At 39.0% G+C, this 20,589-nt stretch overlaps 1 protein-coding gene across 12 annotated transcripts in view; it reads right to left on the bottom strand.

Annotated features, from left to right (window-relative positions):
• nrg1 (neuregulin 1) overlaps positions 1 to 20,589 on the bottom strand; it is an 82,052-nt gene that overhangs the window by 19,272 nt on the left and 42,191 nt on the right. For 9 of the 12 annotated variants that reach the window (XM_034312644.2, XM_034312645.2, XM_034312649.2 and 6 more), the window contains exons 2-3: positions 18,632 to 18,797; positions 16,503 to 16,624 (exon numbers count right to left, since the gene is read on the bottom strand). In XM_034312644.2, the coding sequence (XP_034168535.2) occupies positions 16,503 to 16,624; positions 18,632 to 18,797 (288 nt within the window). Of the gene's footprint in view, positions 1 to 5,611; positions 9,449 to 16,502; positions 16,625 to 18,631; positions 18,798 to 20,589 lie in introns of those variants that run through there. The other 3 variants (XM_026941808.3, XM_026941810.3, XM_026941804.3) reach the window with 3 other exon arrangements.

Here is a 20,589-nt window from a genome sequence, read left to right as displayed (position 1 = left end):
AAAGATTAAAAGAGAGGTGGGTGAGGAAACAGGAAAATGCACCAAAATTGGAAAATGTGCTGGGCGAGAGAAAGAAAAGAGGGTGAAGAGTGAAAGTGAAAGAGAGCAAGTCAGAAAGACTGCATTGAAGCAGTTTCTGTAATCTTCCACTGCAGCACTGCAATCCCTGCTAATGTTCCTCTGCAGGCTCACTGTGCCTGTGCATACTTATTGCCATTTAAAAGTCCTCCTTAATGGTGAATGATGCAGCACATCCATTCTCATTGATATTTGATCATCTCCTTTCTCAGGATGTAATTTTTTTCTAGCTTTGAGAGTTGTTTCCACACTGCAGAGGCTGGATGCTCTGTGATTTACCAGAAGACAATATGACAATAACGTGAGGACCAGAACTGAAACACTATTTCTTAGTAAGAGATTGATCTCCTGTATGTGCAAGCAAAAGACCTCTGACATTACAACACTGGTTAGGGTCTAAAATTTTTTCTTTTTTAATCTCATCAAAAATTGCTGACATTGCTGTTAAATTGCTTTTTTAATCTCATCAAAAATTGCAGACATTGCTGTTAAATGGCACAGTAAAAAAGCTCCCAAACCACAATGCTTACAGTTGCAATCTCAACTGAGAAGGGGAACAAAAGGAGGCATTAAAAGGCGTGGGCCTGTTTTAAGGTGGGTCTTAACCGTTGTGGCACATATTGCAGCATTCAATACAAACTGGTACAAGTCATTTAACGATCTAGTCTGGAGATGGCAGACAGCCACATGCTCTACACAGCGTCACGCCCAATTACACTTGCAGAGCGCTATTACACGTCACCCCATTCATTCCATTTACTAACTCAGACATCGGGGTTAGCTTCCTGTGAGAGTATAAGACGATGAATGAATGGTAGACATACTGTATACTGCACTGTATGAAGCTACTAATAATAAAATGCCAGATTCGTGTGAATGGTTATTGCAGTTGGATATTGCATTACAATATTAAGAGAGCACTGACACAGAGGAAACGTGCTGATGCAGTGCATCTCATCTCTGATGACCTTGCACTGTAATATAAGACCAATGTGTATTGAGACAATATTCTTGTGGTGCATAGGCTCCAGGGGGAACTGGTTTTCTGGAATAGTATCATATAATCAATCATATACCAGTGCTCAGTTAAAGTAGTAGGAGTCCCCTTTAAACAAGGTTAAAAGGACATATATTTATATAGTGTTAATTATAATTATATAATAACGTGACAACACATTGACAACTCATCAATGCCATTCTGAGGTTGAACTGAGCTACAAACTGTCCAAGACATTATGTGCTTTCTCAGTGGATATTGCTGATTGCATCTCTATACCTCTCTGTCGATTATTTATAGTGAGCAGACACTGCACATTGTTCATGCTTCAAACTCGTTCTGCTGTGGCCACAGGAGGAAAAAGGGATTCGAAATCTCACAGCTAAAAAGGCAAGAGGACCTCTGTGTCTAACGCGAGACAGATGGGAGCACAGCACATCATTAGTTAATGGACTTTATCTGACAAATAGCATGGATGCTTGTTCATCATCAATTTAAATGTATCCTGCTCACCTCAGCTTCACGGTCAAAGTGGTGGGGTTTTCATTAGGGAAGGATTCAGAGAGACGTGACCGTCTGCACGCTGAGTCACTGGGGTAGAACGGGAGATCAAACACGAGGAGCCATTAGCGTAATCCATTCTGAATGGCACAGATCTAACGGAATCTACTTTTGGCCTTTCACCATAAGCATGATGAATCCACTGAAGCTTCCTGCCCTCATCTAGGGCTTCTTCACCTTCATACCTGCCTCAGTGACATTCACACTCACATTTACAGATCCTAATCAAAAGGACTGAAAGAGTGGCTCCATCACCAGTGTATACACTGCGTTTGATCAAAGATATAGAACAGGGGTGTCCAATGTTATCCACAAAGGGCCAGAGGGGGTACAGGTTTTCAAACCAATCAAGCAGGAGCCACACCTGATTCCACCTGTTTAATCAGTTAATCTTGGCTTTCAATCTTAGACTCAGGTGTGGCTTCTGCTTATTGGAATGAGAACCTGCACCCACACCGGCCCTTTCTGGATAAGATTGGACATCCCTGATACAGAAAAGAAAGCTTATATAATTTTTGACAGAGACTCATATTTTCCATTTCTTTGCCACTCAGATATTTCACTAACCTTGCAATTGGGTGCTGGCCTGCATTTAGGTGCTACTCTGCACTTACTCCCCTACTCTGCATTTCCTTTAATAATTAATTCTTGTCTTCAGCAATGGCATGACTGATGCAAGACATCCAGTATAGGTTTTGGCAAATTAGGGAATGAAAACTAGTTGAACAGCACATCAGATAACAAAATAGACACCAATTCATCCTCAGACTACAAAAGAATTCAAACCATAAATAGCTGTGAAATTTTCTTATTCTACTAAAAGTGAACACCGTGGATGTGAAAGACCAATACTAATTTGCTAAGTGTGTGACATGACCTCTATGTGAACCTTATTATCCCAGAACAAGGGTTGACAAGAGGGAAAATGAGAAGATAGGCCCTGGATAAATATATCTTTTACCATCATGAGGAATACTCATGAACTAACAGTCATTTGAATAAAAAGATAAAAGATAAAAAAGGAAGCAACAAGCATTCAAGATACAACATAATCACTGATGAGAGTAGATGGTGAGACAGACTTTGGCAATCAATAACTCCTTTCACACAGCAGTCATGTATACATTATTAAATAAGAGCAGAGACCCTTACAGTTAAATAACTATCTATGCTGTGAGATAGGAAACTACATGACTGCCATTATGGGCTGTGAAAGTACTTTCAGTTCTGCAATAAATATTTTAAATGTGGTTTTCCATCATCCATTTCCAGAAAGGAGAGGATAAGCTCAAATTATATTATACTGATAAATAATAAAATGATTTTTGATGACACTATATATTATACAGTTCCTGAAACTATATGTCTAAATGGCAGAGATATTTATTTATATATATTCCAGCTACAAGAGCATTCAGTGGGGAACAATCTTTGAGCAAGACTTGAACAATTCATATTAAAACTCATTTATCTTGTTCCCCCAGACTTTTTCCCTTTATGCTTCATTAGAGCTTGAAATTTAAGTAAAAAAAATCCTTATATCTCTCTAGGCATAACCTTAGGTTTACCAAAAAAGGTTTGTACATCCTGACATTTTAACACCACTGACAGAAAATTACTAACCAAGACAGCCACTTGAAGTACAAAGAACCGAAGACACACTTATGACATAACAGTAATCTTACACTCCTTTAACTGCAAATTATGGCCTCACACTGTAATTATTCTTCCCTATGACGCAAAGGACAAGACAACTGTTGTGTTGACGCTTTGTTGGCTGGGGAAGCCAGATGTAATTCCCTTGCAAAAAAAGGCCACAGAGAAGAGGGAAAAAATGTAGTACAAAATTATTTCCCTGTCACAATGAAGTGGGTGTGTTAGGACCTTGTGGTAGGATGAGGACTACAATCACCTCTGTAGGATATATATATATATTTTGAGATAAGTGTTTTGACAGGTGTTGCCTGAAGACAGGTAAAGTACAGGTGCAGCATTGCCTGAAAAAAAAATATCTGATTTATTACGTTGAACTAGGCTTGATTCTAATCTACAAGCTAATATTATTTCATTTTTGAAACAGACCAAATACAACAACAAATGTAGCATAGACAAGCTCTTATTCAATTACAGTTTTTAGATGAATATTGGACGTTAGGAACAGAAATAGGTTAGTATTCATAATAATTTTGGATATGTTAAAGAGTATGTTAATACTAGTTCACAAATATGTACATTTATGCAGTGCTCATCTATTTATGAGTCAAACTTACACAAATATAAGTTATTGATGTATATATTGATATATTTGCTTCTGCATGATGTTTCTGTTCAGGTCTTTCATCTTGGCCGATTAGTCAGTGGGTGTCCGGCAGGGTCACAATCACTATCGCTTTCATTGGGCTTCCTGCTGGAGCAGCTGACCTGCTCTCTGCGTTTATTGATTTAGACTGAGATTACCAACAAAAACGCATTTCCATTTCAGTCCTGGACAATTGATCATGCTGCTCAAAAAGGGAAGGGCTTTTAGTGTTCCACCGGTCTTGATCTAGGCAATACATGCCATATACAGCTGAATAGACAAAAATACCAATAAATATGTCTAACTGAAAGCAGTTTTGAATTTACTGTCATAGACTGAACCACAGTTCTACCGTAGAAACTTATATGTTACTAGGATTACTTACATAATGGAAATCCAAGTGATGTATTTTTTTTTCCCTGCCAGTGACATTATAATGGTAGGATGTACAAATTTGGTAAACCTAAGAGACTGCATATCTCATCAATAACTTCTCACTGTGCCTACTCTGGAATGAATAATACTTCTGTTTTATTTCAAATGCCTGTCCTAAGGTCATTTGGTTGTGCAGGTTGTCATTACTGCCTTATGTCTCATCTCCCTCTCCCTCTGTTTCTAGCTATGCCAGGACATTGGGTCAGCCCAACCTCCATACCACCCTATACTGCTAAATGCAGCACATATAGATGAGGGAAAAAAAAGGAATAGTACTGGATGTAGGTAGGAAGGTGAGAGTCTGGCTGCCCTCCAACTGTTATAATTCTTACAGCTTTCAAAGTCATGGTGGAGAGTAGTTAGGCAGGAAGATAGCATTACTGGGGATAGTCTTTCTATGTGGCTGGGCGATGGATGGGAATCGATTAGATCCTCTGCAGACTGACCTTGAAATGGACCAGAGAACCCAAAGGAGGAAGTCTCCTCACACCACAGCATCTGAATTAGAGGAAACGGCATTGCCTATGCCTGTTAAAGAGCTGCAAATGAATCAGCCGGGCTGGAAGCTTTTCACTCTCACTAAAAGGATGTTAGTAGCATGTTTTATAGCTGATGTTATGGACTAAAGTAATTGATGTGGTAGAACAGAAGGTAATGTTGTTTAGGATAAAGAGTAGTAACTGTCATTTGTGCATACAAAGAGGAGTGTATAATACACTCAATCCTAGGTAAAGTTGCCCATTCTTTGGAGGCTTTGTCACAGCTGTTTGTGACATACCTGACAAGACACAACATGCCTACTCTCAGGTAGAGTATGCAAGCACCAGGCATTTCCTCTCGGTCCGGTTTCCCTGATGTAAAACTGGTTTTGTAAAAGCAAATAAAACCAAATTATTCAAATCAACTGAGAGCTGGTTTGAGAGGACAGGAGGAAATGCCTCAGGCAGTGAGCTGTAAAAAAATACTGTCCATGCCAATATTGACATTCATGAAAAATATGCAGTGATGTTATTTAAAGGAGAAGGAGGAATTTTCACATGAAACTAAGCAGTTGAGATTTTTCAGTAAAATCCAATTAAAGGTCATTATTATGTATAAAACGTAAAGTCAGAAGAGCACTACAAACACTGCTCATGCACAGGAACAATTTCCATCCTATCCATAACAGCAGATTGAAATGAAAAAGTTTTTCATTCTATGAGTCAGCAATGACGCATTAAGCAAACACCATGTGTACTTACATGTTTTAGTAACTATGTTGTTGGATTCATGTTGGCTTGGTGTGTTGTTCCTGCCAGGTACTGCTGTAGTTCTGGGGGTGGGCTGAGAGGCTGGGTTTAAGTGGGTAGTCACTCTTGAGGGGGGCAAAAAGTGGGTCACCTTGGGCGAGGCAGGTGCAAAAGGACCTGCTGTGGAATCATCCTCTACAAACACCTCAGGGTGTGCAGGGATTTTTGCAGTGGTGGCTGGGAGATGGGTTCGAGTTGAGGTGGGTTGTGAAAATGACATAGGTAGACCCATTGTGGGATCCGCATCAATAATGATAGGGTCCTGGCCAATAGGTTTGGGATCCAAGTGAGTTGGCGGCTCATACTCAAAGATTTTGTCCACAAAGACCCACTTTAGGCCAGCAGTGCAAAGTGCTAAGCTCAGCAAACATGCCAGGATGGGCAGGATGCAGATCTTCTCTGAGCGCACACAGCTACGCACTTGCTCCAGCTCCACACATACACAGCAGGAAGCAGCTGTCAACCCTAGGCATCCCAACAGTCTGTGTTCCTCTCCATTCTCCTCAACCACTACCTCTGCCTCTTCAAGCTTCTCTTCCTCCAGCTTCACTTCTTCAAGAGCCTCTTCAGGACCAGCTTCAGAAAGATCTTCAGAGGAGGGATCCACAGGAGATGTGGAGCTCTCAGGTGCACCGAGTCTGTCAGAGGAATCCTCCACTCCAGCAGCCGCCATCACTTTCAGTTAGTCTCTTCTTTCGTTCTTCCTCCGTTGTTCTCCTCGTCTTGTTCAAAGGTCACTCTCCAAAAGCCTGGTTCCTAGCTTAGAGCCTTACACATGAGGATTAGTGCTGGTGCTCTCAGCATCGCGCATCGTGGCTCATAAAGTGTGTTGTCCATTATCGGATCATGCAGGAGGGGGAAGGGAGTGAGAGAGCAGAGACGGTCTTCAGTGGCAACAGAATAACCTTGTTAGCATCCGGGAAGTGGCTCCGACTTCCGTTGCAGAAAGGACTCCTTTCTCTCTTGGCTTCACTCTCACGGCATCCTCCCACTTGGTAACTTGTGGTAAAATGTGCACAACACAAAGTCTATAAATAATGGTGGTCTCAAGAGGCAGACACACGGGGCAGCCTGGGGTGGATCCCTCTCTCGGGTCTCTGGTACAGCGTGGCTTAGCAAGCTCAAATGGGAGGACAGCGAGCACCTGAGGGCAGAAGAGGAGTGCAGTGGTTGTGCTGGAGCTCAGCCAACAGGAGAGCCTTCTTGTCATGCTCTGGCAGTAGGTATTGAGAGGTGTTGAATCATCCAGGAACTGCAGGTGCCCATCCTCTCCATGTGCTGGCACCAGGGATAAGAGCAGGAACTGATTGTTAGCACAGCGCACACCTCGCTACGCAACATAGAAGGATGGACGAGTGAGGATGGTGCACGCCTCTTCTCTCGCTCTTGCCCCTCCTCTTCTTTCTCTCTTCTTCTCTCACTCATGCACACATGGGCATTCTTTCTCCCTCTTACCCCCTTCCTGCCTCTCTCATGCTGTCTCTCCCTCTCTCTCTATGGTATATCCCCTCTCCAGCCACTCCCACTCCGCACTCTGAACATAACGCGTGCAGCGGAGCTAGGCAAGTCTGCACTTGATCCAATTACAGAGAATGCAACGAATCAAAGGCAAGCAAGTCAGATGGTCCCAGCCCAGTTCCCTCTACCTCTCTCTGTGCTGCTCTCTTTCTCTCTCTCGCTCATATTTCCTCACACACTTCTCCTCCTCCTCTTTGTAGACCATTGATTATGATAATATGAAAGGAGCGTTTTTATGAGCGGAAAGAGCTCCACCAGTGACAGAGACATGTGATATTACTCAGGGGACTGCAGCTATTGTTTTATCAGATACTACCTTTTACTGGCCACTGTTCAAGAGAACAAACAAATATGAATGAAAACATTTTATTAATCCACTTGAACATTAAAATCATAAACTGGATTTGTAAATATGGATGAACATATTTGCTTGTATTTTTTTCCCTTTCTCTTTGTCTGACACTTACTATGCATGAGTTCCCTCCTTTTACACGCCATAATCAGTTGTATCTTACATACATTGTACTTCTGACTCAGGGGATGGGGGAGGGTACACAGACACTGTACATGAAATACAGGGTAAAGAACAGACTTTTCGTCACTCCTGAAACCATTCCATTTTGAGTTAGTTAGCTAAGTTATTGTGTAATCAATAGCTTTTTCTTAGCCACAACTATCAGTTCAAAGAGCAGACTTTAATTAAGGACCGAAATCATTTTTATATCTTCAACGTAATTAATTTCAGCTAACAGGCAATGAAGGAACAAGGGCATTTATCATTAGTGCTGTGAGAAGGGGTATTATGTTACATGCCTTACTGTTAAAATATTTAATTAATATACAGTACTAAATCACTGATGTGAATTTCATGACACAGTATGGTACCAGTATGCAATTTAGGATCACTATAAGGTAAAGTTCCAAACAGTTAAATATTCTTCATTACTCCAGTTCCATCAGACACTGGACATCTGCTTATCAGATTAATCTGTCTAGCAATATCCTTGACACCGTCAATGTCTGTACATTTATTTAGCATGCTAACCAAGCTACTAGGTGTGTAATGCAACATCACTATCTGTATCTGTTCCTGATCTGCATCCGCCAGAGGTGGGCATGGCCTAAACTGGAAAATGCTTGTTTTCTATTATTTTTTAAAAATAAATGTGAATCCTACTACTATGCCCCAGGAAACACTGGAAAACACTAGAAAAAAACCAAGCGGTAGAAATGCCGGCAGTGTCAGTATAGTCTGTGGATTCTGGCTCTGACAGTTCCTGACAGTTCGACCTCATGTCACTTGAGTGATGTGCTTACAATATTTACTAAAGAATTTAGTTGGTCATATTTGCCAAAATGTAAACATTCTAACAGTCTAATATAAACCACCATGATCATATACCTAAATGATAAGAATAATAATCACACAGACACAGACACGCACAGCTCTATACCATTCCAGTTATATACAAACACAAATCTCCTTTGCCTTTTCCAAGCCTGTCACGGTATGACAATATGCTACTACATATTGTCTGGGATTATCAGCCTCATAATCCCTTGCCTGCATGGGATGAGTGGGACAGGTGTTAAGCTCTTCCCAGTCCTGGTTCTAACAGGCTAGGACACAATACAAATCTACCAAGAATATTTTGTGAAACTCGTCATATTAATGACTTGAAAGAAAGCAAACCAAACAAATCAGCAATAATGTAATTAAGACAAATAATACCAGCCATTCAATTAGGACAAAAGAAATGGGACCCCACAAAAGGAGTAAGAGTGATGCTGTGCCTGTGGTAGCCAATGCGCTATGACTGCTGAATTGGCATCACTAAAAGATTTAGCGCAAACTGTGATTAGGAGATGTTTTTTCACTATTTAGTCATCATTTTCTTGTTTTCAGCTAGCTGTGAGCCTTTTATGGGGTTTTGTAGGCATCATTAAATGTAAATCTGCAATGTTGTGAATGTGCTTGATAATTTACAGGTGTTTGGTATTTATCAACATAAGCAAATAAGTACAAAAAAAATCAACAGTATCAAAAAAATCTGGTGAGAATTTTTAGTTCAGTTTGACTCACAAAAAATGTACACACAATTTAATAGGCCCAATATTTGCATGGTATTTAATATTAGTTTTTGTTACTGATCTCACAATAATGTAAGCTTGTAAAAGTCTGGCCACATTATTAATGCTGTCTATTTACAGATGTGGCCTCCCCAAAACTTTAATGATTCTAAGATAAATTGCATCTGTGCAAAATAAGGCCTGATAAGGCCAAAATAGATGCACACTGCTGTAAGTTACTTCCATGTTTTTTGTGTTTTTAATATTTGTTTGAACAAACAACCTTAAGATGGTAGAAACAGCACCAAGGGTTAAATGGAATTGGCTCATAGAACGAATGCCAAACAACTTGCCAAAGCCAGTCAGTTTCTGTCACTACGCAAGTCTGTCAGTCACAGAACGGGAATCTCAAAGAGCCTTTTTTTTGGTCATCAAGTTCCTGTCATTCTTAAAAACAGCATCTACAGCTTGTGAAAAAGTTCTTGCAGCAAGAACTTTTTTGAAGCAAATGCTCAGAGCACTATTCTTCACCTCCAGCTCTCTGGAGACATACAGCGTTATATCACACATGTTCTCATATTCAGGAAGTGGTTCAAGCACTCTTGCAACGAGAAAGACCACACACAGCTACAGCAGTAAAAAGGTGTGAGATACATTAAATAAACATGGAAGAAAGATGTGTCAGTGGTAATTATTTGACTAACAAAATAAGAAATTCATTTCCTTGTTGTGGCATTTACAGGAAGTCATGTGAATTATTTATAGCGCAGAGAGAGAGAGACAGGGAGAGAGAGGAGAAAGAGAATCTGAGGGACCTGACCTAGAAAAATCCCCATGCGCAGTGACGAGCGAAGACTATGTACTGGCAGACAATGTTATTGGTGCATTAAAAGATGAAGGGCCTTTTCTGGCCAAAAGACAGGATGGTAACTTTTACCAAACAAGGGATGAGGTTGGCTTAAATTCATTAAAGCTGCCATTCTCTGCTGATGCGCATTCTCTGCTGAGAGGCTTTTAGACAAATAGAAGAGTGCCTGACATCCATCTTAAGAGCAAGATCATTGCCAGGACGAGACAGCACTTGTGAGTAAAGTCTACTTTCCCACTGCTAGCAACAGGGAGGGGGAGATGTGTTTGGTGTCTTTTCCTCCCATTAGCTATGACTTTACAATAACTGCAGCTTTTTTTTTGAGTTCAGAGAGGACAAAATTAAAAGGCCAGACTTGTGTGTGTATGTGTGTGTATAAGGGCCCTCACCTCTGCCTGCCCGCCTGGCTGGTGCCTGCACCACAGGCTCATCCGTCTCCCACAGCGACCCTCTATTTTCTGCCTGACAGATACATACACACACACACACACACACACACACAGCGACCAGTGCCCAGATGTGTATGTAATGGAGCCCAGGCAGGAAGTAAGTCATTCGACTGAGGATCGAGTGGGGCTTAGAAAGATGACCCCATTATCATTAAGGCTGGGTGCACACTAGCTCATTCTTTACATGCTCCCTTCAGGGGTGGCTTTAAGCACAAAAGAAGGCGGCGTTTGTGTGTGTGTGTGTTCAGCACTGCTCTACTGGACAGCTCCTGTCTCATACACTTTCCAAATACTCCCAGATGAATTCACATCACACAAAGTAACAAGTTTTGTGAAGCTCCAATTCATTAAAACATTTATCAGTGGCTCAGCGATCCAGTTTTAGCACAGAGAGACGTACAATATTTACCAAAGCAACATCCATCTGATTAAAATATATAGATTCACAACATATTTACAAAGGATATGAAGTGCCAGCTAGATGTTCAGATTAATATTCAATTAAAATATACAGTTACTAGTCTATCATTATCAAATCATACTGTAAACTGTATGCAATATATATTATTAGTACATAGTATAAAGGACATAATAGCTGCCCAGCTCAGGTACTCCAGGACTGAAGAATGTAATATAATAAACTAATAGAAGACAGAAAGGGAATTAATCACTATTACATATCTCAAGCCCCAACTAAAGCTCCAATGATTCAAAAAACCTGCAGAAAGACAAATCCGCATTTATAATAATTATTCCAATCAAATGACATCTAATATGAACTATAGCCTTCATAGAGGAAATGTATATCATACATATGTATATCTTGCATATTTTGTACACGGAACATACTTGCATATTTCGTACAGCCATTCTTTGCACATTCCTGTACATATATTTCTTATTATTTTTTATTTTTTTATTCATTTATGGTTTTTAATTTATTATTTAAATAAACAGTTGAAGGAGGAGTAGGCCAGGTTTTCATTTCACTGCAGGTTACATACTGTATATAACTGTGTATGTGAAAAATATAATCTACCAGTGTTGAATTTTCATTAATTTTCATACTGTTAATTAAACTCAAGAAGAAACATATTTGAAGCAAATCTCCTGATGAAATGCATTCTACTATCCTAAATTTTGCAATATTCTGACTCAGACCTGACATAAAGCCCAATGACCTGTATATTTAACATTAAATTAAGTAAAATAAAACTAGCTTACTTTGCCTAAGTGGGTATGTATGTGAAGTAGTCAGGCAGTTGGATCACATGACTACTGGGAATTGCAAACAATTGATCCAGTCCTGTGCAATACTGTTAGTGTCCCTTCCTCCCTTCCACAGCAGGCCACATTTGGCACCTCAGAGCACTCAGTACTAAAGAAGGAAATGTAGAGCACTTGTTAATGTAGGTAAAGGCTATATCAGCTTTACTTATTTATGCCAGAGCTTGCCATATAAAGCCTAAAATATTCAATCAAAGTCAGAGCTACCAGTTCTTGCATTGTTGTGGAGGTGGTCCTCCATTCATATTATGTTAAATTTCCATCTTGAACCATTATGCTGTACAAACAATATGAACTGTAAATCGATAACTCATTTTGTAAGAAAAGGTTAAGCTTAGGATTAGTGGCGAGTTAAACATTCATAACTTTTCTAACTACTTCACGTAAGTAATTAAAGTGAATCCGAACCACATCACCCAATATTTCTTATTCAAAACTGTAAAAAAAGTTTTCCATGGTTTTGCGTTCAGTACAAATAAAAGTTAAAAATGTTAAATGGTGAAGGAAACACACACTATAATACTGTACATTTTGGGTAATTTTCATGGTATATATGCCGGAATGAATAAATATCGCTTGATTGCAAAATCTGCATCTTAATGTTTCAATGAACATTAATTACACATATTAACAAAGAGGTTTTGATGTTCTGTCCTTTCCATTCATTAATCTCTTAGAGTCCCAGTTTCTGGGTCCAGACTCACATTCCTCTCATACACACCATTCCTATCAGTTTCAGTGTAGTTACGTAATAATTCATAGTAGTTATTGAATAATGTGCTATAATAACTGAATAAGAAGCCAGGATGTAATGGCAAAAAGGCAGACTACAGCAATTATCTACACAGTTTGGGGTTTAAATCTAAAATATTTGTAACAGCCAGAAACAAGATATCTCAAAAAAGGCAATACAGCCTCATCCAGTGTTCCTAGCCCCTTTATAAAAATTTTTCATTTTAAAAAAAGTCCCTGAAATATAGGATGTCAGAAAAATGCAGGGATAAAAACTGCGGTAATTATTAATTCTCTGGCAGGAGTACAGTGTGTTCTCCAGCTCGAGTCTTTCCCCAAATGGCTCAGATATAGAACAGAGTAGCGTGACTAAGAATACGCTGAGCTCACGCACAACTGGCCCACTAAACATTTAATCATAGCCTGCAGCTGTGAAAGTCCAAAGGGGAAAAATGTGTATAATGAACGTTTCTGAAAAGAGAACATTTTCAACTCCGTCTCAGTCAACATTAACATTTTTCCTTACTCTACTGTCTTTAGGCAGATGTGTGAAAATATCCAATGAGACTAATTCTATAGTCAATGCATCTTTAATGCTGTGATGGACTGGGGGCTCATCTGGGGTGTATTCCTGCCTCGCTCGCAGTGATCCCAGGACGGGCTCCAGATTCACCATGACCCTGATCTGGATAAAGCGTTTACCAAAAGTGAGTGTAAATACGCCTTTAACGCAAATCTTAACTGTAAGGCAAAGGTTACCTCCTATTTGTTTTTTTCCACTGCCATACTACATAAGCCTATTATAACAATGACAGTCTATATAAAAAAGACATTCATCCATCTTAAAACCAAGACACGCATGGCAGGAGGACACATCACATCAAAGAATTAACATTAAATATAGAAATAAAAACAGAGTGAAGAGCATGTCTTCACAGTCCTAACTTTATAGAAGAAAAAAAAGAGCAGATGTTTATGCAAATAGTGGGACTTCAGATGCACTTTAGACACTCAAAGGAAAAACCAGGCAACATTTGGAACAGTTTTTTTTTTTTTTTTTTTTAATAAATATTCACTATTGTGCTTACTGAAGTTCTGTGTTTTTTTAACTTCTTACTATCCATTTCAAAAGAAAGGACAGACAAAACATATTTAACTGCAGCCATAACATACAGTCATTATTAACTCAGAGCACAAATATTTAGTAAAGATCCAGTCTCTGTTCCCTCTTCCTAACCCGGCTGAACTTTGCCCCTTGAGATGATGCCAGACCTGATTCAACCTACCTCATGAACTTAGTCTAAAGAAGCTTTTTTTTTTTTTACCACCTTCACATCATATTCCCTAAGAGACTTTACACTTGTCTAGACACTTATTCATGTTCTCCATTTGAAATATGACCTATTCAGATAACAGCCTACAAAAACATTTTGACATTTGCACGCAATTTAATTAATGGTATTAGGTTTAAATACCACACATATTACATCTTGCCTCTGCCTTGCAGACAGCACTGAACATGCTGACATATTATCCCTGTGTACAGCTGAACTTTTTACTGACTTGAGGTACAAGAGCAGTCTACACTCCACAGTCCAGAGCCATTACCTTCTGTCTGGAGTGCTGACCAGTGGCCCCTGTACTAATCACCTCATGAGACATATCTGCTCAATGAGCTCATGACTTCAGCTGGTATTCTGTAGGAGACATTACAAACTAATAGAATTGTCAGATTTGGTTATGCTCTACATAAATCACACACCGAAGTTGAGTCAGGGCTAACAGCCAAGTGGGAAAAAAGTTTTTTTTTTTTTTTTTTTAAATTAAAAACAGTATTAGTCTTCATCTCTGATACTACTTTCAGTAATCTCAAATCAGTAGCCATATGTTGCCTACCTTTAATTTAGTATCAAAGAGCTATTAATTTATTTGAATCCTTATAAGTCATGTATACCAATTCTAGTGATGCAACACTTTTAAGCATAACATGGAGTTAACAACCAATGGAAATCATATACTGCAGTTAATAGCTGTACCACACTTATTTTCTCCAATCCCAAACAGTCCATAATAATTGATCACTAATACATGATAATACAATTGATATCAGTCTACAAAAAAGCATTACTAGCTATTTGAATTAAGGCTGCTTTATCTATTGAGCAGACAATGGATTAAAAAAAAAAAATGAACACCTGACCATGTGATACAACTGGATGGTGCAGGTCATTACAGCAATGTAATAGAAAGAAACGACTTCCCTTAAATGAGTCAAATAAGACACTCTGATGAATACGGGGGAAGTCTTTATGGGGGAGATAATGATGGCTTGTGGTCTCAAGTTGCACGAAAATGCTACTAATATGGTGAACCATGAGGGGAAACTACTTAGACAAAATACCGCAAATCAGTGGGGTGTTGAATTCTAACTTGTGTGTTCATTAGAAATCTTTGGAAAGGAGACGCATCGGGTCACATGGCTAGCATTGTAGAACATCTACACTAGCTACTTAAAAAAATGCTCCTGGCCCTCACACACTCTCTATCCCTATAAAACATATCAAGGTTATCCACAGCCATGATTGCTATCTGTGGAAATTTGGCTGCTGACCACCATCGCAGCAGCAGGCATTTCCATTACACCACTGCACAGCATGAAGATCATTACCGACTGTGCCAAGAGTGTTTTCTTCCCCACAGCAGCCCAAGAAAGCAGGACCACTACACTGGCCACTACTACAGGCCTCTGATCGACACAAAGTAAAGCAATGACCTTATCATCTGAATGGAAAGGAATAAAGAAATTAAAAAAAAAAAAAAAAACTAAAAATAGGAAACAAAACCAACAGGACAAATGCTAAGTATTCACTATTCCTTATGATACATTATTTTGTTAAAATTCTCCAGTAGACTCCTGAGTATCAGGATTTATATTTCTAGATCTGAACAAAACCTTCAGTTCAAATAAAAATAAGTGTCCTGTACACAACAAAGTCAATCCTGGCACAGGAACAGCAGACAGAAATATACCAATAAAGCTACCAGTACCAATAATCATTTTACACTGATGGAATCATGTCAGGCTGTGGACACAAAAAAAGAAATCTCAACTGAACCAATGACAAGGTCTAGATCTTGATGTTGTGTAGAGTCTGTGAGGTGTCAATGCTAAGGAGGTTACAGATTCAGCTTGTCCTTGTTCTAATAATATCTGGGCAGACACGCGGATGAAACAGCTTTTTTCTATCTGGGCAGGCATTCAAGGAGGCACTATTGGCTAATTGAAAAAAGTGATTACGTATCAGATTAAAGCATACAGGGCTGCATACTGATCACCCGTTCAATGCTGCGCTGAGAGGATAAAGACTGGGCAATAGGAAACCCATTTACTTCACAGTGATATTAATGCTACACAAAGTTTTTAGACCCCAGAGCCAATATTTATCAATTCAGAATGAGCTTTAAAGAGGTGTGCTAACTCAAATTATCTAACCTAAATGGGGTAGTTGAGGACAAGCTGGTAAAGCGAGAAAGAACTGGCTTCATCAAATGTGTTAGACATTTAGGAAAACTTACCACAAGGATAGCAATTTGAAAGCACAATAATTTAATAAATAAAATGATAAAACAAAATGTCTGGTCATTAAACCAAAGAGGAAAACCCATGATAATTCAGGTTTATGTACAGAGCATACCTGCTGGCTGTTCGAGCCTATTGTGTTCTAAACACTGACATATCTCAGATTGAATCAATTCCTTTTCCTTTATAGGGTCATACTTCAAAGATAGCCTTCTATCTATTTTCAAAACTTTTAAATGATCAGCTATTATAACCTCTACTGGACAATTATACATACAATAATAATGCAATCCAGTGGTTATTAGGCAATGTTGATTACTAGCAGTTCTCTCTTCTTACCTTTCATGACCTGCACACTGGCAATCTGGGTATCTTCTCCACGATCATTCACAGCCTTGCATGTGTATGTTCCAACATCAGAGTCTGTAACTTTCATTAACTGCAGCTCTGATAATGCCCCTCTGTCAGACAAACATAAAACAATATTATTATTTACTATAATATGAATTGCAGTTCTCAGTTATAACATCACACCTTTCTTTTCTGGAAAAAATATATCAAACAGATGGAACATTTGTATATTATGTTAATATACATCATAATTTACATGCAGTGAAAACAGACATACTGTCTTGTTTAGGTTTCTGTCAACAATAGCTAAACTGCAGGGCTTGACAACAGTAATAAATTAAAAAGGCAGATAAATTGTAACAAGATATGCAGCTTTCTTACTATGTACCACTGAGGCCTAGCCCATAATAACGTGGATAATCCTGAAAGCACTTCTTGTCTTATCCATTCTTCTTATCCAGCCACGATGAAGTGACATTTTCGTCCAATGAAAATGCATCTTTTCAAAATGTGAAATTGCGGTTTCTGTGTTGTAATGTGGATAAGGGAAAATGGAGCTTTTTTGAAAATGCTGATGATGGTGGTCAAGTAATCTCCATAATTCCACCATGGTGGAATTTATTATGATGGTGTTTCCTGAATTAGGTGTTTTAAGTAGATTTTAATTTGTTTGACTGCTTTGTATAGTTCAAAGAATGTGTGATTTATGACTGCAGCATCAAAAAGAAAGATAGATAGATCATGGGTCAGACACTAAGTGCGCATGCCCAGTATAATTTTTACAACAGGAAACATGCAAGTGGACTTGAGAAGACCAAATCATCTCAGCCTCACATGATGCTCATGGCATCAGGAAGTGAGAATTTATCTGCCAATACGTATGTTTTTCATCAATTAGTTTGTGCATTGGGTACAATCTGTGACATTTTTAAGAGTAGTATTATGAACTTTTGATCTCAGTGCTACAATACTTGGAAAACATTTTAGCATCAGTGGGACCTGGTCAAAATGTTAACACTGTAATGTAAATGTTAATGTGCCCAAGTTCAAATCCCGACAATGTCACAGTCCAAGACAGCACAACTTGCTGTGTTCTCTGGATGGGAGGGGTGGCATACTCTCTCTCCCCTGTCAATCACAGTGAGGCTAGCCAATCATGGGCATCTGCGAGCTCATGTATGCGGAAAAGGGCAGATTGCGCTTTCTTCTGCTCTGTGGTGCTGCATAAGCAGCAGCTCAAAAAGATGGAGTTGGCTGGCTTTACATGTCTCTGAGGAGGCGTGTATTAGCCTTCACCCTCCCTGGCTGGCAGCTGCCATATGATGGTGGGGAGCTGGCTGGTGGGTGGAAATTGGCCAAGACCAAATTAGGGGAAAATGGGGGAATCTTTTTTTTTTTTAAATGTTAATGGCCATTTAATATAAATGTTAATACAAAATTAAATCTGCCAGTAATAGATTATGACATTTATATTCTGACAACACACTCATGTATAACTATTCTGCTCATTGCCCAAGGCCACAAATGTTAAGTTTATTAGTCAGACCATAAACTTTTCTGGTTGATTGTCTTCCTGGAATTATGATATTAAAATGAAGGGAGGAGAACAAATACATGCCAAATATAGGAACTCTACAGTTATTGCTTGTGCAATAAAATTCTTGTTCCAAACCACTCAGGTCTTGAACTAGTTGGTTCTGTTTTCCAAAATGTCTTAATTGTTATTATTAGACAGGGGTACAGTTTTAAAAAAAAAAAAAAATGAAGTGACTGTTAACTGCTAAATAAAATGGGCTCTAAATACACAGAAACAATTTGTTTCCAATTAATTTCTAAAAACAAAAATCAATAATTCAGGATTGCAAATTTTATTAAAAGTCTGCCTGCATGTACCTGTAATATGGACAAATGTTTAGAGTAGCTTCCCATGCTCCGGGATATGCAACAGGCAGTGATCAACTCCAGGACAATAATTTTTCCACTACTTCAGCATACTGTTTAATCTATTAACTCATGACCTAATGTTGCTTGTAGCAGGCCTCACCTGCTCCACAAAACAGGAAGAAAAGAACAGTCTCTTTTCAGTAGAAATATGTAACAGGAATACAAGTACTCACCTTTTCTTCAGCTTGATTTTTCTGGTCTCATTTTTGCCAATCTTGATGCCGTTTTGATACCACTCGATCTTGGTCTGTTTGCCGCCAGCTAAGAGCTCGCACTTCAATGTCACCTTCTGACCTTCCTCCACTTTCACGTTAGTCAGCTTCTTTAACTTGGGTGTGGCTGAAACACAGACAAAAATCAGCTGGTTAATGATTGGCATAACCTGAAAAGAAAGTAGGGGCTGCATTGTCTTTTCATGACTATTTTTCTCCATCCAGAGCTATTCAACACATTTAACAGGGTTTATCCTAAAAATCTCAGTACAAACTCATTTTAAGTGCCAAGCCCCTTTCTGAAGAAAAACCAGCCATGACCGATTGTCCATTGTCTTAGATAGAGGGAGACATGGACGTGTGTTCACTGTGTGCCAACAGCCCTGGAGTGTTTTTGCATTACTTCAGTCTGTTAATATTCATTATGCCCGACGATCTTTTCAGCAAATCCTAGCCATTCCACAATCCCATGAGAACCAACAGAGGCTTTTGCCCCTTTCCAAAACAGCTTTGCTCCATGGTGGGTCCGCACATTTTCGAGACACCCGCTCCTCCAGTTACAGACAAACACAAAAGAATAATCAGCCTCCTTTCACATCTTAAACGACCCACAGGGTTGCCATGAAACTGTAGTTAAATGCGAAGTCCTGGCTGTAAGAGATGTGTTTAGGGGAAAGTTCATTATGCAAATGATGAGCAAACAGTTAACTAAGAGTAGGCCATCAACTACTTCAACCTGTTGAAGCAGAAGAAGTTTATGGAGCACCTTTGTGAAGGTTGTTAGAGGATATTGAAGGCATTATACACTAATAAACTCAGCTTCAAAGGCTTCAGATTACCCCAAAGGATCTCTGCAGGCTGGGAATCAACAAAAGCTACTGACATGCTATGAATACTATGCAAAGTATTTCATGCTGCTTTCACCCTTCACTGATAAATAACCTGTTTGTCAGTCAAAAGAATTTAAGAGAAAACTACAAGGAGAAAAATCTGATGAAACTACAATCTGAGTGGAGGTCTGTGATGGTATTTACTCCTCTGAGCTTGTCTGAATGTTGTGGACAATCATTTAAATAATTGGATAGGTCCAAAATACTTTTAAATCCATTCCTTGTTAATATCTCTTAACTTGTCAATGCGAAAGTGAAATAAGATGTCCCCTTGTTCACTTGACACCAAGAACATTCTGTTACCAGAAACCCAATAATGACTTCCCTGGAGATAACAGCAGAAAAACAAAAAACAGAAAAAATCATGTGAAAAATATAAAGAGCACTGTTAATCCTTCAACCAGTTAGAGTCAGGACAGAATTAGTAATCACTAATAACATTAATGCAAAATCCAATACACAAACATTGTCCCAGAAAACTAATTTTATTTTGTTGCTATGATGATTTGAACATATTTAAGATTAATTCTTGATATTAACTTAGCAAGACTTTGCTTAGAAAACCCTCACAATATCAATTAATGCATAAGGCTTACGATATTAAGAATGAGTAACAGACTTGGAGGAAAGTGCTTTCTACCCTCTTCCGCATACACGAGCTCACAGATGTCCACGATTGACTAGTGTCACTGTGGTGAGAGAGTACCATCCTTCCCACCCAGAAAGCATGGCCAATTTTTCACTCTCAGATCGCTGTGACAATGTCAGGATTCGAACATGCAATCTCCAGACGATAGGGCAAATGCTTTTCTATTGCGCTACTTGGGAGCTCATAAAATATTTTTTAATGTTGTTTTTTTTGGTGAAATGCAAGCTCGTAAAAAGTAAAATACAATGCAAAATTCCTGCAAGGCACAGGACATAAGCTTGGACAGTAAAGTTAAACTCAAATTAATATACTGTTAATTGTGGCTATTTACTGCTCATGGAGCGGAGCAGCATATTTCATTATTATGATCCCCTATTTTA

This window comes from Pangasianodon hypophthalmus, chromosome 17 (assembly GCF_027358585.1).
Source record: "Pangasianodon hypophthalmus isolate fPanHyp1 chromosome 17, fPanHyp1.pri, whole genome shotgun sequence".
Taxonomy (NCBI): domain Eukaryota; kingdom Metazoa; phylum Chordata; class Actinopteri; order Siluriformes; family Pangasiidae; genus Pangasianodon; species Pangasianodon hypophthalmus.
Note: the sequence above shows the minus strand (reverse complement) of the source record. Positions and strands in the feature narration are given on the sequence as shown.